The sequence below is a fragment of the Tenrec ecaudatus genome, chromosome 1 (assembly GCF_050624435.1).
Source record: "Tenrec ecaudatus isolate mTenEca1 chromosome 1, mTenEca1.hap1, whole genome shotgun sequence".
Taxonomy (NCBI): Eukaryota; Metazoa; Chordata; class Mammalia; order Afrosoricida; family Tenrecidae; genus Tenrec; species Tenrec ecaudatus.
The window spans coordinates 30,644,163-30,671,897 of NC_134530.1; the positions used below are offsets into that span (position 1 = coordinate 30,644,163).

Below are 27,735 nucleotides of genomic sequence, written 5' to 3' on the forward strand. Positions count from 1 at the left end.
TGTTATTAAAATGTATTGATTACCAGTAATAAGACTTTCCGATGATAAAATTCATGTGGATGAGCAGTATCGCTGAATAATTTGTGTAGTAATTGTGGAATGGGAGCCTAATTTGTCATGTAAACTTTTGCCAAAACACCATAAAATATTAAAAAACAAAACAACTCGTGTGTTTTGGGGGGATTTTTTGTGGTTGTACACTTAGTTGATCATCTGGGATCTTCAGGGGGACATCCTCCGTGGACTACTGTGGGCCTAGCACTTGGAGAGAAGTCTTGAATAGAATATATTTTTCTTAAAGTTTTGTTCATAATCAAAGATCCCGAGGGGCAAGTTAAAGTTCCTGATGTCCTTGTAAAAATTTTTGGCCTTGTCCTTTAGTCTCTGCTCTATGACAGGTGCTGCCTGAATCATCATTTGCTTTGCAAAGCTTCTGACAGAGGTGTCGTCTTCATTTAATTTTATCGATAGAGGCAGTTGTGCTCAAAAGAAAGCTGGAACAAGTAGAGAGAATGGTGAGTGGATACTTGTCGGTTTTGAAGTGCCTGTCTCTCTTCCTGGGGGTCCTCCAGAAATTGATCAGAGATTACTTGACTAAATTCAAGGCGCAGAAATTTATTCCAGGTCTAAGGGGGGAGAGCTCTTGGCTTTACCAGATCTAAAAATTCTAAAATATGGATGCTTCTCTGAGTGTCTTCTCTTGCAAATCTGGTGACAGCAGCGACCTCCCTAACTGGGCTGAATATCCTTGACAGCTTTTATCTGTCCTCGCCGAGTATTTTTAGTCTCGCTGGCCTCTGTGGTCACGTCTGGAGGAACGGAGGAGAAATTTTAGTTGCTCTGGTGCTGCTCCAAGTGGTTGCGGATATTCTTTGCCACCTTCTTCAGCAGCGCACACAGTGCTACCTCAGACGAGCTTCCTTGCCCTTGTCGCGTGATAAAAGAGCAGAGAGGGAAGCCGTTTGCTTAATCCAGAAGGAAAAAGAAATGATTTCCAGAGTGCTATGAAAAAAATAAATGAAGGTAACCAGGTTCTGAGGTTCATTTATACAGAAAGTTGTTTTTAGGCCAATTGTGTGTGTGTGTTTGTAATATTGATAACTTATAAAGAGGACTTGGCAGCTCATTCAGAAAAATCTGAGGTTCCTAGTGAGCCCTAGGAAAAATAGGTTGCTTGGGATTGATGAAATGGAAGGTAAGCAGTCCCTTCTTTAGTTAGAGTAGTTTTAATAGGGAGGAACACAAAAGCTACTCAGGTTAGTTAAGTGAAGGAGGCTTTTGTATAAGAATAGCCGTAGTCCCACGCCTCTTGGGAAAGAAGCTGAGGTGCAGCTGGACCTGTAAAGTCCCAGTGACCTTCCCTTTGGAGACCTGTGGCTCTTCTGGGATGCCTTGGCTCCCCTCTTGCTGTTTTTCTGCTCCGTTTCATTCCTGTTGTGTTTCTTGGACTGCCTTTCTCCACTTAAAGGTAGCCTCCTTCTCCTGTCATAACTTGACTGTTGGTGTGGCCTGCCACCGCCGCAGTCGTAGCTCCTGAATGTTCTGGCTTTTAATTGTAGAACGCTTATTATCTGTGTTTAGGCTCAAGATAGAGACTTGCAGTGACACCTCACAGTCTTCCCTGTTGCTTCCTTTCCATAGTTCATCTTAGTTTAGTCAACCGTGAAGGAGAGTTGGTGAGGACCCAGTGGCCTATTGATCATTTAAGGAAGAACTTCGGGTGAGAGTAAGGAGCTTTGGTGATGTAGTAGGTTATGCATTGAATTGGTAACCGCAGGGTTGGGAGTTCAAACCCATCAGTGTGCTCTCCAGGAGAAATAAGACTTTTTTGTCTCATAAAGATTTGTAGCCTCAGAAACCCACAGGGACAGTCCACACACAGTGTCACTGTGAGTTAGAATCGACTAAATGGTGAGTTTAGTTTTGAGAGGGTGAATAGATTGTGTGAGTGGGCCTTGGCCCCTCAAACTTGTTCAGTTTAGGAGAAAGAATATAGACCCCTGAGAATGGGGTTTCTTATGTGCAGTTGCTACTGTAATTTAACTGGTAGAGAAAATGTTCATGGTAGCTGCAGGTAAGAGGCCCTACATCCTTAGTTAGTTAACCTGGGCCTGTGTAATCGCTGTCCCACAGTTTGTGCTGTGTGTGAACTGTGACCAAGCAGAGCACACGAGAATATTGTAGTCTCTTGTACAGTGGTGGTTCACAGGTTGAATCAGGCTTTTTGGGAGAATGTCAATATATGGGGTATTCCACAATTCTGCTATTTGGGTTGGCGCTCCCCCCCCTTTCCCCTTTTTGGTCCACCATTCAACTTAGAGGGCTGCCTTCTTGGTAGAAAGGGACTCCTTTAGAGGTGGGGCTGTGAGGGAAGAAACCAGTGTCCTCTCCTGAACTCTCTTTAAGGCTATGTGACCACTTGTATGTATGCTTATGTGTTTTTTGCTGCTGATGTGTTGTTTTTTCCTGACTTCCCCTGGGAGAATAAGGAAACAATTACAAAAGACAGGTGGAGAAACTTTAAAAGGAGAGTAGCTTCAAGGTACTATGCTAAGGGCTAATATCTTACAAACCATTGACTTCTCTGAATATACAATTAACTGTGTTTCCTAAAGGACGACCTTAGGTGTATTCAGAAAAGCAGTGCTTGGTGAGTTCTCTTTAACGAGGCAAGGGAGTATTTAATGTTTTAAAGAGACGTAATCATCAAAGTAGTTCTTAGCACCAATAACTGAATTTTTGAAACTTAAAAAGTGTTTTTTAGTAAAGGGATTTGAGTTCCATTTTTAAAAACAGCTTTACATAAAATTCACCCTCAAATATATAATTTGGTGACTTTCTAATATATTTACACAATTCATCTATTACCAGTATCTCATTTTAGAATATTTTTACTTTCTGCAAAAGAAGCCCATCTCATGAACTTGTCATTCCTCGTTTTCCATAGCCACTCCCACAAACAAACGAATGAACGAACAAACCCAATCTCAGTGCCATCGAGTTGATCCTCACTTACAGCAACCCTATTGGATAAGGTAGAACTGCCCTGAGGATTTTTCAAGAATAGAACACTTTCTCTCTGAATGGATTTGCCTTTCTGGACATTTCACAGAAAAGGAATAATGAACTTTGTGACTGGCTTCTTTCATTTCAAAACTCACTGTCACCGAGTCATTTTCTGTTGTTAGTGACCCTGCAGGGCATAGTAGAAATGCTCATGTGAGTGTCCAAGACTGTAAATCTGTGTGGAAGTAGAGAGTCCCTCTTTCTTATGTGAAGAGGCTGGTGGATTCAAACTACTGACCTTGTGGTTAGCAACTCATTATGTAATTCACTATGCCACTATAATGTTTTTAGAGTTTATCGTTGTTGTACCAGTACATGTACAAGTATCTGTGTTTTATCATCTTTTAATGTAGCCGTATTTCATACCTTTTAATGGCTAATAATGTTCCATTGTATAGATAGATCACACTTGTTTATCCATTCTTCAGTTAATGGACATTTATTTGAGTTTCCACTTTTAAGCTGTTGTTAAAAATGCTTCTATAGATATTCATATGCAGGTTTTTGTATTAATTTTTCATGGGTATATACCTAGGAGTGGCGTTGGTGGGCCATATGCTAATTCCTAATTTAACTTCGTGGGGAACAGCCAAATTGTTTTTCACAGCTGTTGCACCATTTTACAATCCCACCAGCAATGCAGGAGGATGCCATTTTCTTCACATCCTCACCAACACTTGTTAATTTTCATTTGTCTGATATTAGCCATTCTGTGGGTTTTAAGTGGTATTTGATTTGTATTTCCCTAATGAGTAATGAAATGGAAACGTCGCAGGGGCAATTCTATCCTGTCCTATAGTATTACTGTGAATCTGCATCTACTAGACAACAGTGAGAGAATGAGTAATGAGGAAATCCTAGTGACACGGTGGTTAAGCGATTGCCTGCTAATCCAGAGGTCGGTGGTTGAAACCCACCAGCCATTCCTTGGGAGAAAGTTGTGGCAGGCAGTCTGTTCCTGTAAAGATTACAGCCTTCATAACCCTATAGGGCAGGTCTTTCACCTTGATGGCATTGAAGCTGGTTTGTTTTTGTTGTTGTTGTTGTTGTTAATAATGATGTGTTGAATTATGGTCTTTGGTCATTTGTGTACATGTTTCTTATATAAATGTCTCATTTCAAATCCATTTTCCATTTCTAACTGGGTTGTCTTTTCATTGTTGAATTGTAAAAGTTCTTTATGTATTCTGGATACTAGTCCCGTATTAAGTATACAGTTCACAACTATTTTCCCCATTTTGTGGGGTTGTCTCTACTTTCTTAATGGTGCCTTTTGAGGCCTATATATTTTCAATTAATTTTGATTAAGTATAATTTATTTTGGTGTTCAGGATTTTCCTGTATACTTAAGAAACCACTGCTTGAGCCAGGTCATGAAGCATTATGACACCTACATTTTCTTCTGTTTTATGTTTTTGGCTATTAAATTTTAGTCCATTTTTTGAGTTACTTTTAGAATATGGTGTGAGGTAGGGATCCAACTAGGTCTAGGCGCTCACAATTTTTTGCAAGTGAATGTCTACCTGTTTCTGCACCATTTAAAGGACTTTCCCCCACATTGAATGATACTGGTGAATATCATAAATTTATATGGGTTTGTTTTTGGAGTCTCAATTCTGTTGTATTGATTCTATGCCTATTCTTAAGCCAGTACCTTACAGTCTTTGTGAGTGTGCCTTGATAGTACATTTTGATGTGGACAAGTGTGAGTTCTACTTTCTTCTTTTTCAACATTACTCTGGCTTTTCTTGCTCTCTTGTAGTTCTGTATGAAAATTAAGTTTAGTTTGTCAAATTTTGCAAAATAGGTGTTTTGATAGGAATTGTGCTGAATCTGTGGATCAGTTTAGAGGGATTTTTTTCTTTTTATGGCTCCAACATTTGTGAAGGCATTACTAGCTACACCAAACACTCAAGCATTAGCTTAAAAACACACTATTATTTTAACTTGTTGAAATAGTTGCCTGCTTTGGGGAAGCACTGTAAATTACTGTTAGACTGGAATTGAACTTCTCAGTTTCAAAAAGAACAAATAGCAATTCCATGTAATCCGTAGATTGGCTGAATATAATACAAAGGAGTTTCAAAAGGTTGGTGGGAAAATTCCATTATCTTTGATTTCATTTTCCCACAAACTTTTTGAAGCCCTCTCATATATGTTCTATTGCAGGGGTCCTCAAACTTTTTTTAACAGGGGGCCAGTTCACTGTCCTTCAGACCCATTGAAGAGCCGGATTATAGTTTAGAAAAAAAACAAAACAAAAAACAACGAACAAATTCCTATGCACACTGCACATACCTTATTTTGAAGTATAAAACAAAACGGGGCAAAAACATCCGGTGGCTGAATAAATGTCATTGAACGGGCCTCATGTAGCCCTACGGGCTGTAGTTTAAGGACCCCTGTTGATAAAAATTTTTGCTGATGGTCTTGCATGTTTGGAAGTAATGGGATTTTCTGGTTAACAAAACATTCTGGTCTTGCACTGTCTGACATCTCCCTTCACCCACTTTTCTGTTGTCCGTCCCCCAGGGAGGAGGTTATATGTAGATCCTTGTAATCTGATCCTTCCCACCCCACCCTACCTGCACCCTCCCGGTATAGTTCATGAGGGAGTAGGGAGCAGGGAGGGAGGAGAAAAAGCAAGGAGCTGATGCCAGGGGCTTAAGTGGAGAGCAAATGTTTTGAGAATGATGAAGGCAATGAATGTACAAATGTGCTTTACACAATAGATGTATGTATGGATTGTGATGAGTTGTATGAGCCCCTAAAAAAATGATAAAAAGAAATCAACATACATTCTGGCCAGTAGAGAATTGACATAGATGTCATATGTGAATGCTTAGTTATCAAAGAATTTGAATATATTAGGAGTACAATTTGTGGCATTAAAATTTATATAATTTGTTATTATTGGAGGTTTCAGAAGACATTTTAGATTATAGACCCAAATCAGTTTACTTATTCACCACATAATAATTTAGATCCTGTATGTGCCAGGTACAGGGTATACAGACCCAGTCTTTGACCTCACGTAGTTCATGGGAGGGTGGAGGGCTGGGGGTAGGAGGATGATGAGACTGACATTAAGCAAGATGTCATATGAAATTACAACCGTGATCAGTGCTATGCCGGCAAGTGTAATGTATCATCAAGGGAGCTGACTAATTTGAGTTTGGGGGAGGCTGCTTGAGCTGAGCACTGAAGGAAAATGGTATTTGAGGGAAGAATTAGGAAAAGGAATTCTCGGTAATGTGATGGTCTGGTTAGTGAAATGTGTGGGCATCCTCTGGCCATATGCTGGCTATTTATAAGGTTTGGAAAGGAGTACCTGAACACTTGGCTTGGTCTTTATTCTGCCCTTTATGTATTGTGTGACTTTGAGCAAGTAACTTATTTTTTTCTGAGCTTGTTAATTGTTTTATAATCTTAGGAGGCAGTGTATAGTTATTTCTATCCAGAAATCTAGGAAAACATACAGAAGGCTAGGCTTTTGACTGTATTACTGTACTTAGACATAATTATTTGTGACTGTCCATATTTAGGCATTTCCCCACACAGGACCAGGGTATTGAATATTGTTCTGAACATGTTTCCTACTCTCTGAAACTAGAATTCACTTGTGTTCATATACAGGGCACCTGTGTGTGGCCTTTGGGAAATTGCCAGCCAGTAGGGGAGCAGATAGAGATGCCAGTGATTGAGGAAGGTCATCATAAATGGTGTGTAATGCACTGGGAGAATGTGAGATGACTTGGTGGTGGAAGTAGAATTTGACCTGGAATCAAATAGGCAAACACCATGGCCAGATGAGAAAATGGAGCAAAGGCACAGAGCCAGAATCCTGGGTGCATATGAGGTAGAGAACCCAGGATTAGTAACAACCCAAAATCCAACCCATTGAGGTTGAGCCGCTTCTGACTTGCTGAGTCCCTATAGGATGGAGTAGAAGTGCTGTGTGGGGCTGCCAGTGCTTTAACTCTTTGAAGGAAGCGATTGTCTCCCCTTTCTCCTGCGGAGTGGCTGGTGGGTTTGTATTGCCAGCCTTTTGTTCAGCAGCCGAGCACTTTAGCCACTATCACCAGGGCTCCCGGAAAAGTAGACAGTGGTCGGCTGTGGAGGCTTGATGAGGCGGCCAGAGAGGCTTGGATTTTATTGTCTGCTCTGGGAGAGGCTTCCGACTTTTTCCGCAGAGGAGTGGAATTGATTGGATAAAGTCGATTTTCCTTTAAGGTGTTAATAAGGGCCACCTGCTTACCTCTCCCACTTCACCTCCATTTTACAGTCATGTTCAGTTCTTTGAGATTCTCATGGTGCCAGGACACTGTTCTTCTCTCCTCTCTCTCTCTCTCTCTCTCTCTCTCTCTCTCTCTCTCTGGACTTAAACGCTGTATCTGCCTCCCACACACATGCATTGTACAGATCACATGTGTGCTGGTTCCTCCCTGTCTTCTAGTTTTCTGCTTACACTAGTCTGAGAATCCTTTTTGACATCACTGTTCCTTCTAGATTGGATCAGATAACCTTTCTGTGTGCACCTACAATACAGGGTTTTCCTGGTGATTGCACATTTTACTTTGCATTGTAGTTACTTGTTTATGTCTTTCTTCCTCAATTAGATGTATGTCTTTAGAGGTCAGAGATTAGTGCCTGGCACCTAAGATGTGCATAGTAAGTATTTGTTAGGTTACCTGGATGTGTGAGCAAATTGGAAAGATCAAAGTGAGTGTGTTGGTAGCAGTGGGCTGAAGACAGGAGCTGGAGGCTGAAATTGTGTGTGTATAAAAGGTAGGCTTTTGACTAGTTCAGTGAGTGATATGAGAGACAAAAAGTTGTGAGAAGCTTTTGGACCTCAACAACTGTGAATTTGATGTGACTCTTAACCGAGATAGCACAGAGTGATGTTTTGGGAAGGTTGAATGAAAAGACATTAGTTTTGCTCTAAACATAATTGAGGTGCTCTGAGATTTTTGCATGTACAACATGACATTGGAAGCAGGATCTTAAGATCCTGCTTAAGATCGTTAAGAGAGAGGTTAGAGCCAGATGTAGAAATTAGGTAGTCATTTAAAATATCACTGTTTTGTTCTCCCCGCCTCCATTGTACTTCCAGAGGGCATGTGGCCTGTGTTCTAGAATCATAGAAGTCAGTACCCCCTCACCCCACCCAGGCATATGGCCGGGTGGAGGAGAGTTGGAGGTAGATTTAGAGGACACATAGGGACATACAGCACACCCCTTATTGGCGTATAAGCTTCATGAGACCTGGTTATCTGATTGTCTTGTTCATTGCTCTGTCACTCCTGCCCAGAAGAGTACCAACTGAATGAATGAAATGAATACCTCAATTCAAAAGAGTTAAGAGTAGAAGTCATAGTAATGGGTAAGATTGTCTGAGAGAAGTGTAGGGACTTCTAAAAATGGCATGAGGCGGTTCAGTCGGGTCCCGGCAGCAGCTGCAGCGGCTCCCATCTTCTCTGTCTCTCCTTGCCATACTCCTCTCGCTTCCGGAAACATGGCCTCTGGTGTGGCTGTCTCCGACGGTATCCTCAAGGTGTGCAATGACATGAAGGTGCGCAAGTCCTTGACACCGGAAGAGGTCAAGAAGGCCGTGCTCTTCTGCCTGAGTGATGACAAGAAGAACGTCCTGGAGGAGGGCAAGGAGATCCTGCTTGGGGATGTGGGCCAGACTGTGGGCGACCCTTACGCCACTTTTGTCAAGATGCTGCCTGACAAGGACTGCCATTACGCTCTGTACGATGCCATCTAGGAGACCAAGGAGAGCAAGAAGGAGGTCCTGGTGTTCATCTTCTGGGCCCCTAGTGTGCACCCCTTAAGAGCAAAATGATCTACGCCAGCTCCAAGGATGCCATCAAGAAGCTGACGGGGATCAAACAGGAATTAACAAGCAAACTGATACGTGGAGGTTGAGGACCGCTGCACCCTAGTTGAGAAGCCGGTGGGAGTGGGGGTAGGAAGCACCATCATCTTCCTGGAGGGGAAGCCCTTGTGAGACCCCTCCACCCTTCCCAGGAGCATCTGGCAGCCCCAGACCTGCCTGTGAGGGCTGCAAGCTGCCCCCTTCCTGCCAGACTGGACCCCAGCAGGGGGAGGGCAATCCCTTCGCTCCAATTGCCAAACAGCCCCCGATCCCCTGGACCAGCCCTCCTCCCTCCATCCCAATGGCCTGGCCTTCCCAAATGGCTTCTGATCATTGATTACTCTGTTGAAACAGACCAAGTTCTTCCCTCCCCCCTCCACCCCCGGCCCCAGGCACCACAGTTGGGGAGGGTGCTGTATTTTTTTTAATGACCACTCCCCACCCCTCCCCCTTTTCTGGGCTGCCAACTTCCAACTGCAGTAGTGAGTCTGTGTTTGTTCATTTAGTACTGTGTGTAAGTGGAAAATTAAGATGACCCTCCCTCGCCAGCTGCTTCCCCCTCCACTCCCCCTTGGTCTCAGACAGCCACTTGTTTGGGCCAATGAGGAACCTTCAATTAAACAAACAACAATTTAAAAGAAATGGCATGAGACATCAATGTCTGAACTCTTCTGACTTCACAAAGTGTAGAGAGAATCTCCATTATCAGCCCAAGGCTGTTTCTTAAGAGACAGGTCAGACATGCTCCCATCTTCCAACTTTTAAACCATTTCTGACACCAACCATCCCACCTACTGCACTTTCTACTTTTCTATTGGGTTCAATAATGGCAACATAGAACTTATAATACTCATGAGAGGTTTATTAAGGAAGCGACAGGTAGCAATTCAGGATTAAAATGACCCAGGATGTAGTCCTTCGATCAGGACAGCCTGTCCTCAGTACTCACAGGCATACATCTCTCTGTTAAGGTCTTTCTTGGGTCTTTGGCCTCTTGGCCTCTGTCTGCTCTTCTTGGACAAATGTTACAAAGCTGTTTAACTGACCATTCCCCAAGATAGGGTTCCATAAACCTTATTTGCACTGTCCAACCTCCACTAGGGTGCCATGCCCCATATTTACATTATTAGCAAAACTACCTGATTTCCTTTTGGTGGATTGCAAGCACCTCATTTGCATTACTATTACCCTGTCATTTGGTGGGAATTGCAAAGATTATGGCGTAAGGATCATGTCGAGTATTTCACTGCACTGCCGGACTCACTGGCAGAAATATAGTGAATGCTTACATTTAAGGATGGCAAAAACCTGGAGGACCAGTGGACACTGAGAAAGAAGGGTTGGAGAGGTCAGGGGAGCTAAGTGCAGAGGCCTGTAGGGAAGATATTGGCATATGGAGTTCAAAGAGCATGAAGACCTAAGAAAAGCTACTGCTTTTGTCAATTTGATAGTGAGTTGAAGGAATGATGAAGACAATAAATGTGCTTGACCCAATAGATGGAGGTATGGATTGTGATAAGAGTTGGTTGAGCCCCCAGTAAAATGATATTTTTTAAAAATGGAAAAAAAACCCCACCCCAAAACCTGATTGCTCTGTAAATCTTCACCCAATTCACAATAAAAAGTTTTAAAATATTAAAAAAAAAACAGAGAAAGGGATAGCAATAGGATAGCTAATTCTCTTAAGAGTTTTGATGTTAAAAGTAGAATGCTGGTAAAGCTGATAGTGAAATGAATGATCAAGTCTAAGTTGAGAAAAGAAGACACTCTCCTGATTGATGGTGAGTCTCTTAGAAAATAGGCTTATTATAGGTCATAGCAAGCTATTACAGACTTAGCAGGTATTTCCCACAGACTATCTACTGCTGTGTAGGAAATTACCACAAATCAGCACACACAAGGGGTTTCATAAAACTTGTGGAAAATTGAATGAAAAGATAATGGGATTTTCCATGAACTTTTTGAAATCTACTTGTATATGATCCTTCAGTTTTGTGGGTCAGAGGTCCAGGCACAGCTTACTATTGCCTCAGAGTCTTCACTGGCTGCAGTAAAGGTGTTGGCTGGGGCTGGCCTCTCATTTAGAAGGTTCTCTCTTGACTGAGAAAGAGCCAGTTGCCAAGTTCATGTGGTTGGTTGCAGGACTTATTTCTTGTAAGCTTTTGAATGAAGGGCCTCAAAACACAGTACTTAGTGAATTGTTGGTTAGAAGCTGCCCTCAATTTCTTGCCTTGGGTCTCTGACATACCAACTTGCTTAACCAAAGCCAGCAGAGAGAATGGGAGAAGTCACAATCTTAATAAAACTTAACATGGAAGTGACATCCCATCACCTTTGCCATATTCTGTTGCTTAAAATCAAGTTACTAGGTTCAGTCCACACTCAGAGGATGGGGATTATACAAACTTAAAACCAAAATCAGACTCACTCTTGTGGAGTCAATGCCATCTCTCATAAAGACCCTATAGGATAAGGTACAACTTCCTCTGAATTTCTGAGACTGTAACTGCTTATGGGAGTGAAAGTCCCATCTTGCCCTCAGGGAATACTTGGTGGTTTCGAACTGCTGACCTTGAAGATCACAGTCCAATGTCTAATCAGTATGCTACCAGGGCATCAGGATTACATAGGTGAATATCAAGAGGTGGCACTTTCTGGAGGAGAAAACAACGGGACCTACAGTTTCAGGGGGAAATGGGAGAGAGGGAGATAGGGGGAAAGGAAGTGGGGTTAACAAACCCAGGGCAAATGGAACAAAAAGTGATCCAAATTGGTGGTAAGGAGGGTGTAGGAGGCCTTGTAGGGCATGACTAAGGGTAATGTAACTGAGAGGAATTACTGAAACCCAAATGAAGACTGAACATGGTAGTGGGACAAGAGGAAAGTCAAAGGAAATGAAAGAGCTAGGAGGAAAAGGGCATTTATAGAGATCTAAATAAAGGCATGTACATAGGTAAATATATTTATAAATGAGGATGGGGAAATAGATCTATGTGCATTATATGTATAGGTTTAGTATTAAGGTAGCAGATGGACATTGGGCCTCCACTCAAGTGCTCCCTCAGTGGAAGAACACTTTTTTCTATTAAACTGGCATTCCATGATGCTCACCTTCCTGACACAATTACTCATGACAAAGCCAGGTGCATAAGCAAATGTGGTGGAGAAAGCTGATGGTGCCTGGTGTCTGGGGTCTTTAAAGGCTTGAAGGTAAACAAGCGGACATCTAGCTCAGAAGCAACAAAGCCCACATGGAAGAAGCACATAGGGATCAGGTATCAGGCATCATCAGAACAAAAAATCATATCATGTGAATGCGGTGAGTGTGGAGTAGAGACCCAAAGCCCATCTGTAGGCAGTTGGACATCCCCTTACAGAAGGGTCGCGGGGAGGAGACGAGCCAGTCAGGGTGCAGTGTAGCAATGATGAAACATAACTTTCTTCTAGTTCCTAAATGCTTCCCTTCCCTGTCCCCTCCCACTTTCATGATCCCAAGTCTACCTTGCAAATCTGGTTAGACCAGAGGATGTACACTGGTATAGATAGGAACTGGAAACACAGGGAATCCAGGGCGGGTGATCCCTCCAAGACCAGCGCTGAGAGTGGTGATACCAGGAGGGTGGGGTGGAAAGGGGGAACCGATTACAGGGATCTACATATAACCTTCTCCCTGGGGGATGGACAACAGAAAAGTGGGTGAAGGGAGACGTTGGACAGTGTAAAATATGACAAAATAATTTATAAATTATCAAGGGTTCATGAGGGAGGGGGAAAAATGAGCTGATGTCAAGGGCTTAAGTGGAGAGCAAATGTTTTGAGAATGATGAGGGCAATGAATATACAAATGTGCTTTACACAAATGGTGTATGTATGGATTATGATAAGAGTTGTATGAACCCCCAATAATATATAAAAAAAGGAAAAAAGAAAAAAAAAGGTGGCACTCATAGTAGGTCCAACATAAAGTATGTCCACCATTGTGGGAAATGGTCCCATAATGATGGGACCAGAAGGCATTGGAGCAGTTCTTCTGAAAGTGGCCCAGTAGGCTGCAGGTGGAAGGGTGAGAGGTTTCAGAAAGGGGAGTTTTGGAAGTAGATTTAGAATACAGCCTTGCTGGTGATCCTTCTCCGAATCCTTTCCTGCTCTTACTTCACCTCTCCTGTGTAAGGCTGGGCTGCTCCTATGCTCTGCTCTCTCCTCTTAGAGCACTTATTCTGCAAATTACAAGTGCCTTGATAAACCCACTAAAACATTGGAATTTCATAGGCAAGTGCCTGGCTGGTAGAAGTATCTGTCCTCCTGTTTAGGATTTTCTTGAGGTAATTAATATAATGTAAAGAATAATGTAAAGTGATGTACAAGTAAAAGGTATTAAACTTTATTATCTTTTCCCCTGCCTTACAGAGCTTAACTTAAATTCCCTTGCTAACTTGGGTTCTATATATTGTATTTAAGTTACTGAACAGGACTTTATTGAATACTGCGATATTTTCAGACCCTTTTGAGTAGTGTTTGCTTTTATGATAAACCTCTCCAAACTGCTACACCTTTCTAGTTTTTGATTCTGATTTTTATTGTTTAAAAAAATTCTGTCCTTGTTGTTCCCTGTCATGTTTTTTATTCTGTGTGACAGTTTCTAGCTGTTCTTGCCTCTTCTGATGTCTTGGTTCTAATCTCCTTTGGACTTGGCACAATCACTTTGATAATTAGGCTTACTAAAACTGTGATTAGTTTAATGGTAACCACGCTAGCCTTGAGCCCTGGTGACGCAGTGGTTGTGCATTGGACTGCGATCCTAAAGGTCAGTAATTAGAAATCACCAATAGTTTTGAAGGAGAAAGACAGTTGGGCTTTCTACTCCTGTTAATAGTTACAGTCTCGAAAACTCACAGGGCAGGTCTACCTTGTCCTCTAGGACCTTGACTTGATGGCAGTGAGTAGAAGCCAGTATTGAATGGAGGTAGGAGAGGCTTATTTTGAAGTAGAACATGGGAGCTTTTGTGCATGGACTTTGGAAAAATCTATTTTGGCCTTGAGGGTGTATCTTGGCTTATTTCTAGTATTTGGCTATGTTAGGATTAGTTGAGGCTCCCAGATAGCCGAGTTTCATTCCATTGAACGCAACTGCCATTTTCGTAGCATATGCCTCATTGCTCTGTTAGGAGAAACACTGTCACAAAGTCTCTCCTTTAATTTGGATAAGGTTTCAGTTTCGTTTTTTGGGTAGTAGTAGCAAGTGGTAGTTGGTGATGTGGTTCATGGACCAAAAAATGTTTGGGAAGCATGGAGAACCTTTTTATGACAAAGATCAACCTTAGGTGTACATTCTCTTCTACTGTTAGTTTAAAATAACCCCAAACCTGCTGCCAACTTCATTCCAACTTAGAGTGCCCCCAACTGTGTGCTCTGTAGGATTTTCCGTGGCTGTAACTTTCCAGAAGGAGATCACCAGGCCTTTCTGAACTCTTGCAGTTGGATGGATTCACATTACCAACCTGTTGGTCGTCAAGTGCAATCCCTTTGTGCTTCCCTTAACTGTTTTCATAGATCTTCTTTTCTTTTGTTTTTCAATTGCTACATATTATTTACCGTATCCTTCATTATTTAGTGTTGTGTTAACTTTTTGTCAGAGAAACTGGTTTACCTTTTTCTGTCTAAAGTTTTCAGCATTTCTTTGTGGGAAAGCATTATTGGGGGTATGGGTACATTTTTGTGGAGCTCTAGTATAGGTAGCACTGGCCTGGCTCAGTCTGCTCACTCTTAGTTTGTGGCCCTTGGCAAGTGCTTATACTTGGGTTTCCGTGTCACTTTTTCCAGAATAGGCATACTATGTACTCTTGTATATCAGGTGAAAATTAATATCTCATGTATGAAAATCCTTACAACAGATAGACAGTTCAAGTATAATGCCTAGTTTGTTAGGTGGATTATGTTGACATTTTCCATTACTCTAAGGCAAAGGGTCCTCAGACTACGGCCCACAGGCCACATGCGGCCCGCTGAGGACATTTATCCAGCCCGCCGGGTGTTTTTGCCCTGTTTTGTTTTTTTACTTCAAAATAAGATATGTGTAGTGTGCATAGGAATTTGTTCATAATTATTTTTTAAACTATAGTCCGGCCCTCCAACGGGCCTGAGGGACAGTGAACTGGCCCCCTGTTTGAAAAGTGTGAGGACCCCTGCTCTAAGGAGCCCTGGTGTTGCTGTTGACCAAGTGCTGGACTGTTAACTACCAGGGGGGCCCTTAAAGCCCAGCTGCTGTTTCTCCAGAGAAAGTAAGTTCCTGTAAAGATTTACAGAAGGCTCCAGCTCACCCTTTTGGCTGGACCGGCAGCGAAGGACTGCATACCTGTGTTCCCCATACCTGTGCCCGCATCCCTCCTTGGAGACATTCTGTCACAACATCCATTGGCCTAGCTCAGCGTTTAGCCAGGGAGACCCAACAAACGTGTTTGTCAGCTATAATCTTTAGAATACAGACAGCAGCTTTACACTACTTGTAGAAAACAGGATCAAGGAAGAAATGGATGCTTTTCTTGAAAAGTTAGCTGGGTAGCAGAAGTGAGGTGTTTTAATTGTTATAATTTAAAGTAAATGGATTTAGTTCAGTCTGAACAAAAATTGCAGCCTCAGAAACACTACATAGGATTGCTGTGAGTTAGAATTGATTTTTTAAAAAACTAAATCTAAGTTATTGTTAGTAATAGTAATGCGTGTAGTAAAGCAATGTAATTTTAACATGTATGTGTATATTCTACCAGAATCGATTTGTTTAAGTGCTCTTGGATTATTTTCAGAATGTTGAGCATACTGGCTTCCTAGCCAAATTGAATTTATGAAAATTTTTAATGATACTGTGATTCATATCAAGAAAGAATAACATATCTATTTTGAAAGTGACTTTATACTTTACTTGAATTTCTGGTAATAGTGAATCAATTAAAGCAATTTCTCAGGTCATAAATTAGCCTTGTTACATTGTAGTATTTGCTTCTGTGTAAGCTCCTTAGAACTTTAGTGGTTTTGTGTTCTGTTCTAGTTACTTGTTTGCTTTTGAACTCAATTCTAGGTGTTGAACTCAATTTGAGAGCCTAAAATGGTTTGTGCTCCAATTACCTTAGAGGTTACCATTTCATTTTTTTATTTAGCCTGTTCCAGTAGTAGGAAGCCAGCCACCTCTCAGAGTTTTTCCTTTTAACTTGAGTGTGTACTTTAATTTAGTCTCTTATCCCGAAGGAGTGTTGTGAAGGTTATTACAGTAGCTCTTATGGTATATTTTAAACTTCTTGAAAAGAGGTAATATGCGAACACAAAATATTTTTGGACTGGGCCTCCTAATTTTTTCCTTCAGTAGCCTTTTTTTGGTTTAGATAAAGGATGACGGCACTCATATTTGGGGGTGGGGTGCATGTTGGTTTCCAGTTTCAGCTAACATTAACCCGATTGTATGGAGTACCTCCGAAGCCTGTCCTTTGACTGATGCGTTTTTTTTTTTAAATTCAGCAGATTTACATTCTAGCCCCAAATTTTAGTAGTGTCTCTGTTGGTATCCTTGAAAACAACAATATTTTTTTCTCCTCAGTTCTTCTTGGTGGGTAGAAAGTAGCTTAACTAAAAGCCAAGCATCCCTTCAAGGATGCCCTTGATGGAGTCTGGTTTTGTGTATATTAGAAACATCTGTCGGAGAGGAACAATAACTAGATTGGGCTTAGATGCTGACTGCCCTGAGGGGTTAAAGGTGAAGTTATAGGTTAATGGAAGACATATCTGAACGTGATGACTTTGCTGTAATTAAAACAGTATCAGATGGCATTGTGGCAGAGTGCTAGCTGATCATGAATCCCATTTCTGCTGCTTCCCTGGTGCATGGCCAGACCACATTTCCCAGCCTCCTTTGCAGTTAAGTGTGGCATTAATGGTTTGGGAACAGAGAAGTGCTTTGCCCTTCCTCCCCAGTTCTGGCCCATAACCCTCCCCCACCCCCCTACACCCGACAAACAAGCAAACAAACAAAAAACAACAACAACCATGTACCATGCTGCAGGCACCTTCCCTTTCTGTTGCCTCATGCTGAGGAGCTCAGTGACGTCAGATGTCTCCTGCCCCCAGATAAGAGGAGTGTGAACCCTATATTGACTGGATGAGGCTTGTCTGACCAGGAACTTTTTTGGGGGACTTTTTATATTGTTGCTGTTAGTTGCTATGGAATTGACCTCAACCATGGCCACCTTATGTATAATAGAGCAAAACCTTGTCAGGTCCTGCCTCATCTTCATGAGCCCATTGCTATAGTTACTGTGTTCGTCCATTTCATTTAGATTCCCCTTATTTTCACTGACCCTCTACCAACCATGATGTCCTTTTCTAGGGATGGCTTATTTTCTGATGACATGTCCAAAGTGAGCAAAAGGAAGTCTCGCCTCCTTGCTTCTTACGGCATCCTGGTTGTACTTTCTGAGATGGATTTCTTCTAGTACTCCATGAGCATGATGTAAATATTTATGGTATTTGAGCCATTAGACAATTTGTTCTAATAGCTTCTCTAACTAATCTAGGCAGAGTGCCTAGAATGCCAGGCAGATTTCTGAGTTTTATAAAGGCAAAGAATTTTGGATTCTGCTTTAATTTATATGTAATGTTATATAGTGTGTGGTCAATGAGTTACATGAATCAATTTAAGGTATGATAATTATGTGACAAACTTTAAAAATATATAATTTTAAATTGATAGGTGGGCTTTATTGCACTGCAGTATGCCCTCTCTTCGTCTTTTATTTAATAAGCGTTGTGGATCCTCAGTTTTAAAGGTACTCTGTGGAGACTTAAACATCTCAGTCTTTATTTCAAAGAACTGTAAATACACCTTTCATCATGCTACTTCTTTCTTCAAAAGGATGCAGCTACTTATTACATAGCATTTTGTTCCATTTATTCCATCTCATAATACGTATACTTAAAAAATTAAAACACGTCTTGTGTGACACTCTTTCTTAAAGATGGTTTAAGAATAAAACATACATGATGTCTTTAAGACTTGGTTGAGGGGAAGCATTAAGAACTAGAGGAAAGTTGTTTCATCGGTTCTATACTGTGCCCTGCCTGACTGGTCTCCTCCCCTCGACCCTTCTGTAAGGGGATGTCTGGTTGCCTACAGATGGGCTTTGGGTCTCCATTCCACACCCCCTCTAATTCACAGTAATATGATTTTTCTTTGATGCCTGATCCCTGATCCTATCAACACCTCATGATCACACAGGCTGGTGTGCTTCTTCCATGTGGGCTTTGTTGCTTCTGAGCTAGATGGCCGCTTGTTTACCTTCAAGCCTTTGAAGACTTCAGATACTATATCTTTTGATAGCCAGGTACCATCAGCTTTCTTTACATTTGCTTATGCACCTGCTTTGTTGTCAGCAATTGTGTCAGGAAGGTGAGCATCATGGAATGCCAGTTTAATAGAACAAAGTGTTCTTGCATTGAGGGAGTACTGGAGTAGAGGCCCAATGTCCATCTGTTACCGTAGTACTAAACCTATAAATATATGCACATAGGTGTATTTCCCCATCCTCATTTATAAATATATTTCCCTATATACATACCTGTATTTAGACCTCTATAAATGCCCTTTGCCTCCTAGTTCTTTTATCTATTTCCTTTTACTTTCCGTTTGTCCCACTGTCATGTTTAGCCTTCATTTGGGTTTCAGTAATTCCCCTAGGTTACATTGCCCTTTCTTCCCCCACCCCACCCCACTATCATCATCCCAATTCTACCTTACAAATCTGCTAGACCAGAGGATGTACACTGGTACAGATAAGAGCTGGAAGCACAGGGAATCCAGGACAGATAAACCCCTCAGGACCAATATTGAGAGTAGCAATACCAGGAGGGTAAAGGTAAGATGGGGAGAAAAGGGGGAACCGATCATAATGATCTATAGGTATGATCCCCTCCCTAGGAGACAGACAATGGAAAAGTGGGTGAAGGGAGACATCAGACAGTGTAAGACATGAAAAAATAATAATTTATAAATTATCAAGGGTTCATGAGGGAGGGGGAAAATGAGCTGATAACCAGGGGCTCAAGTAGAAAGATAATGTTTTGAGAATGATGATGGCAACAAATGTACAAATGTGCTTGACACAATGAATGGATGTATGGATTGTGATAAGAGTTGCATGAGCCCCCAATAAAATAATTTAAAAAAAGGCTTGGTATACAGTTATGTTCATATTTCTGTTTTCTTGAGTTTTTGTACTATCACCTGCCTGCTATTTTAAACTTTAATTAGTCGCATATTGTTTCTTAATAGCATGTTTTTAATACTATTTCATTAATGAGACAGTTTTGGAAGGCAGGGTGCGTATTTTGTGGAAAGTCTCTTTGCCACTTAGGCAGACATGGGACTGACTCCATACTTGACTGAGCGACTGTCTATACAGCTTCTTTGAATAGTTGTGCTTGGGCTTTGTCCTAGTTTTGCATTATGGTTTGTATTAGCACACCAAGGTGCTATTTTACTTATTAGGAATTTGTGGAATTAGGCAGTGGAAGAATGTTAGGGTGGGGGTGGGGTGGGGCGGGGCGGGTGGTGGAGGAGGTCATTTTAGATGGCTGATCTCAATCCTAGTCTTTAACTTGATTATGCACTCATGGCTTAGAGTTGATTCTGATTTGTGATCTGCTGCATGTGGGTTGCAATATTGTAATCTTTAGGGAAGCCGACTGTCACATCTTTGGCCTGCAGAGCAGCTGGTGGGTTCCAACTGCTGACTTTTTGCCTAGCAGCCTCATGTTTAACCCTTGCTCCACTCAGGCTCCATGATTGAGTACCTAGTACCTCTGTATCCAGTTGTGTCCATGGATGACCTCATCACCATCACAAGGGGCTTGTTAGAGACCTCACATATTCCTGTGAATCGGAACCTGCGTTTTAACAAAATCCTCAACTGATTGCCATGGCAAAACCGTTGGGAAAGCACTGCTCTTGCTCAGCCTGCCTTTGTAATAATGAGAAACCGCCACTCAGAGTTGCCCAGGGTCACACAGGGGCTTGCCTCCGTGGCTCACATGTTGTATTACTTTGAGAACCTTTGGAAAATGGTGTTTCCATCCCTAGAAATTTTGGCTTAGTTGGCCAGGAATGCGGCCTGGGCATGAGAATTACTAACATCTCCATAGATAACTGCTGGGAACCAAGGCAGCGAATGCCTGATCCAGGCGTTCTGGATGCCCTAGTCAGTGTTTCCGTCATTACATCACTGTGTGGTGGATCGGCTCGCAGAAGTGGTGTTCACTCTCACCTGACTGCATGCACCACTCTGCTTTGTTTCCTGCGTAGTGCTCATAAGGGAACTAACTGTTTACCGTTAGCCTACCCTAACTAGTCAGCTCCACCAGGGCAGCAACCTTCCAGTCTTGTTCGGTGCTGTGCCCTACCTTGTAGGATAGTGCCATGTCAGGCACTTGCCTCGTATTTGTAGAACAAATGAGAGAAGCTGCAATAGAGAGAGATGTGGTTTTGGACTAGGAAGCACAGGCTGCAGTAAATGCACCCAGCAGGGTGGCCTAACTGACTGAGTCTCCGGCTTCTTTTTGTTCCAGACCCATCTCCCTATTATTACAGTTAGGCTTTGAAGACCTGGTGTTTTGAGGGTAGAGTGAGGTAATTCTACTTGCAATTTATGGAAGTGAATTTCTTTTCTAGTTAAAATAGCTATTAAGACCATTTAAATTATGAGATGTAAGAGCCCCAATAAAATGATCTTTTTGAAAAACCAAAAAAAAAGACCATTTAAAGCTTGCAGCTTGGGAAACTCCGTGGATCCGTTCTCCTCTGTCCTGTAGGGTTGCCATGAGTTGGAGGTGACTTGATGGCAGTGGGTCTGGTTTTGGCTGAGTGTGTTTTTGGTGTGTGGTTTATTTCCCTTTTTTACACTGGCAGTGCTGTGGAGAAAGCGTTGTTGGCTGTTACCCTTGATGTTTCTGTTATGTATGTTCTTTATTGCGTAATTCTTGTGAATTAATATTTGGTATAGTTTACCACTAATGCACTAAAAACCAGCCTTTAAAGTAATGAATAAAGATCCACAGTGTGCCATGGCTTTTCAGAACCTTTGATGCTAAACTCTTGTTGGAAGCCTTGTTCAGTACACTTTTTCTTTTGGTCATAGGAAGCCCCAAAATGTTAATCCTTGAATGGAAGACTTTTTAAAAACATCATAAAATTTCAATTCAGAAAATACTTCCCAGTAAGATGAAATGTTGCATAAGTGTGGTTGGTAAGCTGTAGCTGGTGACTGCTTCCTGCAAATGCTACAAGAAGTCTGAGTACTGCTGACTGTATCACACCCACTTTTCATAATGCGCTCTAAGTCCACACTCAGTCAGGAGAAGACACTCATGCATTCTTTAAACGATACAAGGATTCTGAGGTTAGTCCATACTTATGCACAGTATCCTTAGGCCCTGAAGCTACTATCACAGGTTAAATGAGTAAATCAAATAGGGGAAAAGTGGAGTAAGTGCCAGAGCAAGAATTTGCCAGAAGCAGAATAGGTAGAATTAGGGATTTGATAGTTATCTTGATAGCTTGGAGTTACATTATGGAGAAAACTTTATTATATAGACCTTGATAGGAATATGACTTTTAGAATCATTTGATTGTGGATAAATGGGAGAGGGGCAAAAGTAAAATGTAATCTGATTTCACTTCTCTGCAGCACAAAGTATTCAACTTGTTCAACATTTCATGTTGGTGTGGGTACTTCTGAATTGAAAGTACTTTTTTTAAGAAAAGGTGTTCTAATTTTTTTGTGTGAAAATATCTAGGGTTTAAAACAGTCTGTGGAAAATCAGAATGAAAAGATAGGGGATTTTCTCATGAACTTTTCGATACTCTCTCCCACATAACAAAGGACACACTGTCTGAACACATCCTGTATGTACAGTTTAGCTATCATTATTTTTAATCTTCAGGTTGCATAGTTTTGACTACCTTATCTCATTTAGTTCTCCCAGAAACTCTATGAGCCAGGAAAGAGGTCTCCTTTTAACTTTTGGTGAGGGGATACAGAAAGACTGAGTCACCTTCACAAGGTCAGCTCGTAAATGGTAGAACTGGGCTCTTTCTAAATGTGTAACATTGAGGGCGATTGTCACACTTGTGAAATGTCTTTGCTTTTCCAAATAGGTAAGCAATGTGGTTTATAATGTAGGACGAATAGTCTAAAGGTTATTTAATAGTGCACACAGCATAAATGGTATTTTTAGGGCTGAAGGTACTTGGGCAGCATGACTAAAACTTTTTTCTTTAACCTTTTTTTTGTAGGTTTGTGTATGAATATGCTAATTTTATTTAAATGAAGCAGCTGGAGAACAAGGGATATTGTCTTCCAGCTTCCTGCTGATTTACCACCTCTACCATACTCTCCATTGGCACCCAGATTCTTTTGCATGTGGGTGCTGGGCTTACTGTTGGGAAATGGTTAATAATGTCATTGAATATTGACTGAACTGCAAAATTATCATGGCCTTGGTTCTTCTTAGTAAAAATTTTACTGTATGTAGAGTACATCTGTTTCTATTTAAAAAACAAACAAGTAAAACACATTCACCAATAAATCTTTTTACCTACACACACACACATTTTAAAGTTTGAAACAATCTCAAGCCTGCAAAAAAATTGCAGGGGTGGTGCAAAGAATCTTTTTTCCCTAGAACGATTTGAGAATAAGTCCCTAATAGAGTACTAATGACCTCAAATATGTCAATCTATATTTCCTACAGGTATGACCAGTCTCCTTCAGCCACAATACAGTGCTCAAAATCAGGAAGTTAACATTGATACATTTCTGCCACTGAATCCGCAAATTCCAGTTTTGCCAGTTGACCCAGCAGTGCCGTTTGTAGAAAAAGGCCCTGTCAGAACCTTGGGTTGCATCCAGTTGTGCTGCCTCTTCAGTGTGTCTAATTCAGAACAGTTCTTGGCCCCTTTTGACTTTCATGACCTTGATACTTTTGAAGATTACAGGCAAATCATTTTGTGGAATGTTCTTCACTTTGGATTTGTCTGATATTTCCTCATAATTAGGTTCAGGTTTTGCATCTTTGGCAGGATTATCACAGAAGAGCCAGTATATATCTTTCTTAAAGATTAGTATTACATTTTATTTTCTGTTTCCTTAGAGCGTTTCCCAAAGTGTATTCTGCGGAACTAGCACCTACTGTGTTCTCAACACCGTGCCACCTATAGAAGGTAGGATGAAAAGCTTTTGACTTAAAGGAAGGGGTGGGCTTGGCAGTGAGAGTAATTCCATCATCTTAGTGCAGTGAAATAACCTTTGACCAGGACTGAGAAAACCTGGGTTCTGCCATTAACTTGCTGTGTGATCGTAGATGAATTACTTAATCTTCCTGGGCATAGCAACAATTATAATCACCCCTTAAGTTTCTCTGAGTATAAAAAAAAGGCAAAAGGGCTTAATCACATGGAAAATTCAAAGCACTGTACAAATATGTTAGCTACAACAACAGTTTTCTATTTCTTGGTGTCAGACACCAGGTTACTTGAAGTAGGAGCTGTGTGGTATTGTGGGAAATCCACAGACCCATCTTTGAATCTGACTGAGCCCAGATTATTAGCTGTGGATCTTGGGCCAAATAATCTGAACCCCAGTTTCCTCATCTATAAAGGGGTGGTGGTAATTATATCCTGATGGGTTATTGTCAGGATCAAATGAGAGTGCCTTATGTGCAGTAGACTCCCACACACGTTTATCTTTTGGTAAGCGTTAGACAGTAGACTTGCTTTATTGCATGGCTTTCTAAAGAAATAGAATGAAATGAAGGAGGAAATGCATGGGGAGGATGCCTGGACACCCAGATTGACGCCGCGGTTGCAGAGCTGCGTGCCTCTCCCTTATCTGCTCTCACTGTTTTTTAAAAATTGAAAATGTAAATGTATAATGAGAAACTGAGTCATGAAACTGAGTTATGAGTTGAGCTAAACCCAGACCAGAGATCTGACAGGAAGAAGGTAAATCTGAGACACCCTCAAATAGGGTAAGACTTGATGATCACACAACTTCAGGAAGAGGAAAGGGGTTGTTGAGTAGCAAAACTAATTATGCTTATCTTTTCAAAACCAATTGTTATTTTTTAACTTTTAAAGTATTTTGGATAATTATAATTGTGTTTATGGTAATTCGTCTAGGAGAATTTCTTCAGAAAAGAATGAGAAGTCAGATTAGTACTTGGTGCATACTTGATGCTTAATTAATAATTTATTTTGAATGAACATAGGTCTTAGGCTTGTAATGGCAGTAGTTACTGCTGTGAATTCAGTGTTGACTTGAGTATAACAATATGTGCTTATGTTTTTCTGAGTCAGTTCCTACCCTACTAATTAAGTCTAAGCACATAATAATTAGAGCTAAACAGAAAATTGTAGAGATTCCTTTTAATTTTTCCACTCCAAGTTGTTGATCAAATATATTCCCAATAAGGTTTAGCATTTTGATGCACTGTTATACCAACTTAGTTTGAATCGTTCATTCTAGGGGTTGAATCACAATCAACTTGATTGAATAACTGTTTGTAATTATTCAGAAAACCAAATTACTTAATTTTATTAATTATGAATCAAAATAGAGTGGATGCATCATTTCCAGGTTATAGTTAATATAATTTTCCTTGCTGAAGTCAGCAGTGTTCAAGGAAAAGGTCGAATGAATTCGTTTGGAGTTAAATAAAGGATTTGACAGTGTGAATCTCAGCTTTTAGAAACAAAACGTGAAAACAAGGAGTCTACTTTTTGCCTAATTAACATTAAATGAACGAGCGTTTTAGTAATTTTTAGAAAGTCTTAGCTAAATTATATTATGTCTCTGAAATTATTATTTGGGAAACATTTGACGCTTGACTAGAAAGGATGGTTCATTCTCTAGAATTATAGCTGTCAGCTAGGCAGATCATCTGTCAATTTCAAGAGCTTCACGAGTTATTTTTATTGTGAAGTAGACTAGAAAATTATTTTGTAAAGCCATATATCATGCATGCACATTTTGCTAGACAATGATAATGAGATATATTACTGTCATTTGGTTGACACTACCATTTTGCAGTGTCAAAGTTCAACTATTTGGGTTAAATACTGAGATGCAGTTGAAACCAACGTATACGTTGTTTGTAGTACTAACTCAAGATCTTGTACAAAGACATAAAAGACTGGTGTATATAAACCTATCTAATTGCTTTAACTTTACAGTTATTCCAAAAGACATTAAAAAGTTTTTAATTGAAAGATATTTTTATGTATAGTGTAGGCATGTGGATGATTCTTTTACAGTGCAAAACCAAAATTACCCCATATACTTTAACTGGATAGACTGAAGATTGAAAACACAGGAAATTTTAATACGTTGCCAATTTGAGTCCCTGATATTTTTTCTGCAGTATTAAAAATTGCCATCTCCATAATCCACAGTGGGAAAATCCACCCCATTGTTGTTTCTTCAAAAACATTCAGTTTATATTCAGGGTGAACCTAAAGCTCTGGAAATAGCACAGTTTAAAAACTGATTAAGGGGAACCCATCGGCCTGTCATACTTCTGTTCCTTTTGAACCCATGGCTGCACAGACCCATAAAGTGCTATATTTAGAAACTTCATTGAGACAATGCTTACACAGCCTTTCTCCTTTTCCTTCTTGAAAGCCTCTAGGCCAGTTCAACACTGCTTGATTTGGCCTCCGCGTAGAAGACTTCAGAATTTTCGATAACAATTAGTTATACTGCTGAAAAGAACACACCCACAGTGTATGTTATATACAGACTGCATTTATATGATGTAGTCATGTGCACACATATACAGGCTATGTAGTCAGTCACACATGCATTGTAGGCCAAGGGCAGCTGCCTTCTTCAAGGAGGCTAACATCAGGTTGTGCTCGCAAACCCATTAATAGGAGCTGAGGTTTAATATTCTGTTCATTATTGTTCAGAATTATGTTTTCAGCAAATAGATTTCTCAGAGCTATGATTACTAATACATAATTCAGTGTGACCCATTGATTGGGCATCTAGCATGGTAATTTTCGTAGACAGGATCTTGTAAATATTGAATACTTGAATTCAGTCTAGATTTTAGAATTTTACTTCTACCTTCAGAATCACTGCCATCATGGGATATTTTTAAAAAATGAGAATAAAACTGCATAGGAAGAGAGAGAAAGGGGGAGGTACAAGCTTGTGTGATTTGGTATCTGTGCTTTAAAGTTTTATGGCCCGTGGTACCTTCCTTGGGAGGATGAAGTGGAGGGAGCATATATCAGCACATAAAATCACAAAGGTTTATAGTATGTAATTAACATAAAACTTTCCCTTAGTTGAACTGTTTCCTTTTGCTTTTATAGTAATATTTCTGAAAAACTTAATCCTATTTATGCTATTAAATTTTGGATTCTTGAGAGCAGTTTTTAAGTTTTCCAAGTATTTATACTGCTTATAGAAATATAGGATGGGTGATAAAATTCAATTGGTGTGGTAGTTCATGGACCAAAAAGGATTTAGTATGCTAAAACTCTATTAAGTTCATCCCTTTAAAATATTTCTATATGATGTAGTAAATTTTTTGGGACTTATTTCTGTGCCCAGTATTTTCCTTGGAAATAAATGAGTTAATCAGGTGCAAATTCTTGGGAGAGGACTTTATTTGTAATTTTAGAAAATAATTATTTTTTTGTTTCTCACATGTTGAAAAACAAGATTGCCATATGAAATTGCAATAAATAACGAAAATAAATGAATGTATTTCACTCTTAATGTTACTAATGCCTGTACATTTGTATGAAATTGTTGAATTGCAAGGCATTTTAAGTTACTGATAGTAGATTTTATAGAGCTTTGTGCTTGGGAGGAGAGAGTTAGAGATAATCTAGTTCTTCTTGTTAGAGGAAACCTGAAAATAGTAGCTTAACCAAGGTCACACACGAGAAGATAGCAGAGTTGGATCTGAGTCGTGAACTCTTGACTCTGAGTTCATAGGTTTTTTTTTAATGCTTTATTAGTACCTAGATATGTCGATTTAATGGTGACTCAGTGTAGCAAGTTCAGTCTTTAATGTTTTAATGTGTGGCTCCATCGTTCATAGTTATGCACGGCACTCTTTAGATGTTGGGGTTTCTATTCAACATAAGAGTAATTGGGAGTAGGTAATTTGAAACTTGGACCTGAATGTGCAAAAAGTGGCAAGAATTTTGAGCCAGACAAAGGGCTGTATTTTAGGAAATAAGAAATGCACATTTAGTATTATGTGAAGGAAGTGATCTCTTCAAGAAAGTAGATTGATTATTAAGGTAGTCAGAAGTACCACCTAGTCTGAAAGTAATTAACTTTTCCCTAACTCATTTAGAAGAGTTACATTTTGATGAAATACATTAATTATATAGATATATATATGCAAATCAAGTTAATTAAAATGATATGTCTTTAGATTTAGACTAGAAAGGCCAGCTTCCACATTACCTGTGTAGGTAACCGCAAAATTAAATCTCTTACGTTTAAAAGATTTGTGATTTGCTTTTGAAATGACAAATGTCATTTATACTCTAGGAAATGAAGTAGTGTTAGTTTAGGAGTACAATCTGATCCTGTATATTACAGTGCTTCTCACTTCAAAAACTTAAAACCGGTTTTCAGCTAGCTAGAAGTTTTTGGGGTTTTGTGAGGTTAAGGGTTTTTTTTTTTTTGGTGGTGGTGGTGTATGCAATTTTTATATGCTTCATGAAA

The 27,735-nt window shown here is 40.3% G+C and overlaps 1 protein-coding gene and 1 pseudogene across 6 annotated transcripts in view; both read left to right on the plus strand.

Annotated features, from left to right (window-relative positions):
• Positions 1–27,735, plus strand: part of CAMTA1 (calmodulin binding transcription activator 1) — a 1,074,576-nt gene that overhangs the window by 12,101 nt on the left and 1,034,740 nt on the right. For all 6 annotated transcript variants that reach the window (XR_012784534.1, XR_012784533.1, XR_012784535.1 and 3 more), the window contains exon 2: positions 23,135–23,204. Coding sequence is in view for 3 of the 6 variants with exons in the window: in XM_075550584.1 (XP_075406699.1) it covers positions 23,135–23,204 (70 nt within the window). In the remaining 3 variants the exon portion in view is untranslated. The remainder of the gene's footprint in view (positions 1–23,134; positions 23,205–27,735) is intronic.
• On the plus strand, positions 8,582–9,079 carry LOC142433053 (cofilin-1 pseudogene; annotated as a pseudogene).